Raw genomic sequence first — 6,585 nt, forward strand, 5'->3', positions numbered from 1 at the left:
GGAAAGGTACTAGCAGCTCATTACCGGGACATTATCTATTTATTTTAAAAACATTTTCTTTAACTCAAATTCAAAATACAGGTAAAACACGTTAAAAATAAAAACATACATATGGAAAATTCATTCACATTAATTGAGCAGAATTTTTAGAAAAATCTTTTTTTAGAGTGTAGGATTTTAATAAAAAAACTCTGGACTGACTTTGTTAAGGAATAGAAAAATAAGCAAACTGATGCTGCTAGTAAAATGTGTGTGTGTGTTAGAGAGAAAAAGATTTGACAAAAAAACAGATTAGTATATCACATTAATGCATATAACTGTCAAACTTTGCAAAGTAAGTTTTAAAATTTAGCATGACACCGCAGTATTATTTGTTCATGATGTGAAAACTTTTCGCTTGAAAAATTTGATCCCTTTGACTCGGATTTCTTTAGTTCTCAATCCATATATAATAGGATTCATCGTTGGTGGCAATATCATAGCACCAACTGCAATGAATTTTCTTAAGTGAGGAGAAATATCTTTTATCCTGTATGAGATGATGGTGAAAAGACCCAAACACTCAAACAAGACAAAGACAACTAGATGTGTGCCACACGTCTGCAGAGCTTTACTCCTTGTGTCAGAGCTTTTGTTGTGGAAACAGGCTATGAGGATCCGTAGGTATGAGTACAAAATCAGGCCCACTGTTAACACCTGACAGAGAGCTGTTATCATAAGTCCATAAAGGTTATTAATGGTCGTGTCTGCGCAGACCAGTTGAAGCAGGGAAGGGTTGTCACAGTACGGATGGGTAAGGTAAGACCTACAGCGAGGCAGACGCAGAAGGAGAATGAAAAGGATGGCCATCAGTGTCAAATTAGACAGCCAAACCAATGAGATGATCTTTGTGAGGTGAAGTTTGCTCATAATGGTAGTGTATCTCATCGGCTGGCAGATGGCGACATATCTGTCGTATGCCATGGCGGTCAAAATGAAGACCGCTGATACAGCGTATACGTGTATGAAGAACGCCTGAGTGATACAGATGGAGAACGGCATGGTCCTGGTGTCAAACAGGAGCTCCCGCATGACGTGAGGGAACAGGCATGTAGAACCTATTAGGTCATTAATGGGCAAATTTAACAGGAGAATATACATTGGCTCATGTAGACCCTTATTGGTTATGACAGTGAACAAGAGGAAGGAGTTACAGAACAATATGATTATATAATTCAGAGCGGCAAAGACGAACGCAACGACGGCCTTCTCAGGGGACAGATCGAAGCCCTGAAGAGACAAATCAGTTGACACATTGTAGATATTGCCAGCGGAAGACATGCTATTGTCCTAAACAAAGCAGAAAAGAGCAAATATAACATATATAATACAGCTTGATCAATTATATGTTGGGTAAATGTTAAATATATGTTAAAAATACTTACATCAATCCTTTGCTCCTCTACAAAAGGCACAGTGACTGTTATTTGCTTTCGATAACATGACGTTATTTAATGTCTGACTGACTAACTAAGCAGTCATGCAGCAGCTTGACCTGTCCTAACAAGTGTGTATGCTTATGTCTTGGGTCTTTTATACTGTCTTTGAATTATTAGTCTGTGTGGATTATAAATCTCATGAGGGAAAATCCCCACTATGACAATATCATTGTCTAGTTCAAACAAATCCTTGTTGTCATCAGGTCAATCAGAGGAAGAGAAACTGGAGGTTAGGCTAATCATGTTTTCAATTCTGACATGAAAGGTATCATATCCATTTCTAGTAGATTGCATGAATAGCTGGAGATCTGTAATGTTGCTTATAAAGGTGCTTTTACAAGTTTGGTGCTAATTTAAATTTAAATAAATATTCTGTACGCAAATGGATCCTTTTTACATTTGGGGTGTTCTCAGAAGCAGATGATGTCATAGTTTGGTAAACTTTTATCCACCTGTTTCTTTAACATGGAAGTAAGCCTATATGTGAGAAATACAGGGAAATACAGAGAAGAATAACAACGTGCAGTAAACAGTAAAACTGTTTGCACTACAAACCTCTGTGTTCATAGTTAAGATGCATTAAAATAATTTCCAATGAGCCTATGTTGATATAAGCACAAAACAATCTAGTCACCTGCTCATTCACATGATATAGCCTAAGCAGCATCACACAAATGTAAAACAGTGACATACCCAGTGCTTGTACTAGAAGTGCAAAAGATTTTGGCTGCATCAACATAAATATGCTAGAGGTTTTTTGTCCATTGACCACAAAAACCTGCCCTACTTTGTTGCTCTGTTCAACAAACACCCCACTCTGACACTACATAGCATGTTCTCATGCTGTGAAAAATACATCACGGAACAGAGGAAACTGACAACACAGAGCAGGTTACTTCTGGTATGAAACAAGGTCTCAGTTTTAAAATGTTGGCCAAGGTAATGAAAAACAAAGTAGAAGTAAAGTAAAAGCGTTGCTAGATTTACTATGTTAATAACTGTGGAATCATGTTATCACAATCTGTGAAAATGGTCCATTATGTAAGATGCCGCCTGTTACCAGTCTTGCCCCCCTCAATGTATGTATTCACCATATTATTGATAATAAAAATACCTTTTGATTTTTAGGCACCTTTCAAGACACTCAAGGATATAATTAAAGGAAAGCAATAAAATACAAAACTATACAAATACAAGGCCATAAAAAAATCAAACAGTCAAATCACTAAAAGCTATTCTAAACAGATAATATGTAATCTGAGTAATGTAAACCCTACCACCAAAGGAACTTGAAATTTGGAACTCTCAATAAGTCTGTAGAGGATCTCAAAGAATGTGTAGAAATGTAAAACAGAAGAAGATTTGAAAGATGGAAAGGAGCCTCACGCTATTTGGATATAAAAAGAAGAGAATCCTCATGCTATTTGGATATAAAAATAAGCATCTTTTAGATCTACTGACAAAATCCAGCCAGACCAGTTTCAACATTAACATCCTGAATAGCTGCTTCATCAGGGCATTGTTCAGGTGTCTTAGGTTGAGAATGGGACTGAGGCAACTATTTTTCTTTGGAACAAGGAAGTGATCTGTGAGCTCACTGCCCTGGATTGAAGTTTATGCCTGAAGCTGGGAGGTGAGAGATTTGGAGTGAGTAACTTTGTTTACTGTTTGCAGGACCCAGCTTGACACGCCTGGGATGGCTTCCCAAGTTTGACTTCAGGAGGCGAGGGGTCAGAGCTTTTCACAGAGGCTGAAGCTCATGCTGCTGCCATTAAAAAAGCCCTGGTGCATCACAACTTGGTAAGTTCTTCATGAACTTCTGAAAAGAAACTAATGTCACTTCAGAAGTGCTTCTTTGTCGTGTTGATGACTGATGATTTGAAAGCATGTTGCGTACAAGTTTATTAGTTGAACATAATTTCACAAATAAAATATACAAGTCTGATAATGTGTTACTGCATTCACTTAGTTTTTTGATAGTAATATTTATTTAACCTGGAAATGAGAGAAACATTAATTTACATTGGATTGGAAAAAACATAGACTTTATCTAATTTCTAGCTTTATTTAGAAATTATTATTATACATAATTATAATTATAATTATAATTATACATTATTTGTATATACGTACATTATAGTATGTAACTGCACTCTATCTCAGTGGGCAGTAGAGGGCAGTATTCTGAGTGTACTTTTGTCTCATGTCAAATATGATCTGTAGAGCATGTCACTTGATTAGAATTAAATGGGCACATGCTAAATGCAGTCACCTATTCCCATAGCAAACAGCATAAGTATATATCAGATGACTTCAGATGACGCCAACAAAGTGCTTTCCAACAGCACTGAAGAAAGGATGTCGTCTTTAACTTGCTTCTAATGTGTGAATTTTATGCAATCATTTAGTCTTATTGAATATGCTGTGGAGAATTTAATGTACTTTAGTTACAAGTACCGCTGAGTTGTCCAGGTTGTATGAGATGCAACAAGGCAAAATGAAAAAATTACAACTCAAGTTTGGAGAGCAACATAGATTCCCTTCCCGGGAACTCGAGCTGCGTCTGAAACGCTATGGGGAACGCCACTGGTGAACCACGCTCTGAATCCGTATCGACTATCCAATAGGAGGGTGCGACGTCACGGGCCTGATGACGTCACTATAAGAATTAATGTGTTTTGCAGTGAAGTTTCCTTGAGTTAATATTTTGTAGTTTTCTTGTCTTTCACAGTTTGCTTCATTTAAGAGTGTGATATTAGGTTCTGTCTTGGAATGTTTTGTCTGTCTGTTTCAGGGTTATCTCTCGGCAGGAAACCAGTTCAGTGCGGCTGCACTATCTTCCTCTCTTCCTTATAGTTACCCTGGATCATCTGTAATTTTCCTTCCCATATGTAGAAGTATTCTCTTAAATGATATGTGAACCCCCGCCTACATGAAGGCTTGTAAGGGTGCTGTATAAAAGATGGGACTGCCCCATCTTCTTTGGTAGATAACAATAAACCAACTTGTATTAGACTTTGGTGTGTTGTTGTCTATCCCAAGCGCTTGTTGCTGATCCACTCGACAGATCTGAGAAAGGCCTGAGAAACTGCAGTGACCCAGAAACGAGGTTCTAACAATTTGGTGACCGCGACGTGATGTCTCTGATCAGGTAAGATGAAGTATAGTTTGTCTACCTGATTAGTTACATTATTGTTCGTGTTGTGAGTAGATAAGATGAAGTATAGTTTGTCTATCTAGATATTGCGCAGACCAGGTAAGATGAAGTATAGTTTGTCTATCTGAAGGCTGCCGCAAATACATTGCGAGGACCAGGTAAGGCGAAGTATAGTTTGCCTATCTGAAGGCCGCCGCAATATTCTCAGCTAAACTGAGAGAGCGCGCTCAAATAAATTAAAAGCAAAAGTGTGGGTCACGAGTTTCGGTCTGTCCAGTGGTGAGGTGAATATCTGTATATATTATCTGTATATATTATCTATATATCTATCATGGGAGCCACCTATCCTAAACCAAATCCTGGCGAAACACCAAATGATTGGATGAATAGATGTAGTTGGGGTTTTTAATTTAGTTAATAATTTGGTGAATAATTTAGCGGGTTGGACCGAAGCCAATGGGATGTATCCTACATATCCGCGAATGGGTTCTTTTGACCCAAATCATATGGCACAAGCTTTTCGATTGACATATAAAGGTGAAGGTGACCCTGAATGGGACCAAAAATATATGAAAGACGGGTATGATGTTTGGTTAAAAATGCAAACTGTATGGAATGATAAACAGGGTATTTCACTGCCAAAATCTGTCAGGAATGTGGTACCGAAAAAGCCGACAGGAAAGAACGAGAAAAAATTATTAGACGAAGCAGAGTCCAATTTGAAAAAAAAAAAAAACGACCAAAGCGACTCAATTTACAAACAAACTCTATCCAGTCTGTTTTCACATTCTCGCCATGCGCGCCGCCGCCTTATCCTGTACCCGCGCCTGTCGTGCCCGCGCTTACTTCCGCAGCTCGCCGCGCGCCCCCAGCAGCACCCGTCGAGAAAATAAATGAAGCTCATTTATGGATAACAAAACGACAGGGCGAGGGAGATAACTCCGCCGTCCGTCTCGACTTTGAAAGACATTTTGAGCATGTTACCAGAAGTGGGCAAACCATTACACTTTGTGGAAATGTTGATAAAATTGTCGTGTAACAGCCATTTCACTGGCGCAGATTATAAATTCATAATGTCAAAATGGGTAATAAGTCTGTTGAGACGCGTCTGCTCGAGGTTGTTCCCTGCCTAAAACCAGAAAATGATCGACCTAAGTGTGTGTGTCCAACACACTGCCTGGCAAAGAAAACCTTGAAGATAGATAAAGCCTCTATGTGTGTGTGTGTCAGTCTCTATCTGCACTCAGTCTCTGTCTGCACTCCATCGAGAGTGTTGAAGCTGACTTCTGCTGATGAAACTGCAAACTATTTTCTTCAGTAAACAACAGAATCTTGTTGAAACACTTATTGAGGCCTCTTTTCTACCTCGCTCTTTAGCTATAGTAAAAACAAAGGGTCACTCGAATTTATACACAGATGAGGCTAAGTGTAACTCACTGGCTGACCTAAATGCAAAAAGTGCACTCAAGAGGGGCCTCCAAGTCCCCATGTTAATGTAGCTCTAGTGTCAACCTCAAAAATGACGTCGTCACTAATTCCAGATGTTGACCTTGTCGCTGTTCAGAAAGCAGCCAGTGAATCTGACCGTCAATTCTGGTAAGTTTTTTCTGCGTCTCAGGGACCTGATGACCTCTGGCGTGACAAGGAGGGTCGACTGTGTTTACCTACGTCTGTTTTACCGTTTCTCGTCCGCGAATTTTATGGTATCACTCATCGCGGCCGAAGAGGGGTACTAGATACAATGCGAGGTCTATTTTGCGTCGACCAATTACCGCAAACGATTAATGACATTCTTGACAGATGTTTAATTTGCGCTAAAAATAATATAAGCAAACCTCCAGCAAAACATCAACACCTGCCGAGGCCTAACCAACCATTTACTGAATGGCAGGTTGATTTTACACACATGACCAAGAGGGGACCTTTTAAATACCTCTTGGTGCTTCTGGA

General features: G+C 39.1%; 1 protein-coding gene across 1 annotated transcript; it reads right to left on the reverse strand.

The window, feature by feature from the left end:
• Nucleotides 1–375: 375 nt before the first annotated feature.
• Nucleotides 376–1,320, reverse strand: LOC141285214 (olfactory receptor 52B4-like). Its single transcript, XM_073818255.1, has one exon. It carries the CDS (start codon nucleotides 1,318–1,320, stop codon nucleotides 376–378), a length of 945 nt encoding a protein of 314 aa, XP_073674356.1.
• Nucleotides 1,321–6,585: the final 5,265 nt, after the last annotated feature.

This window comes from Garra rufa, chromosome 14 (genome assembly GCF_049309525.1).
Source record: "Garra rufa chromosome 14, GarRuf1.0, whole genome shotgun sequence".
Classification (NCBI taxonomy): Eukaryota; Metazoa; Chordata; class Actinopteri; order Cypriniformes; family Cyprinidae; genus Garra; species Garra rufa.

What these genes read in the sequence shown, in the direction of transcription:
- LOC141285214 (XM_073818255.1), bottom strand. Translation starts at nt 1,320, where the DNA reads ATGTCTTCCGCTGGCAATATCTACAATGTGTCAACTGATTTGTCTCTT.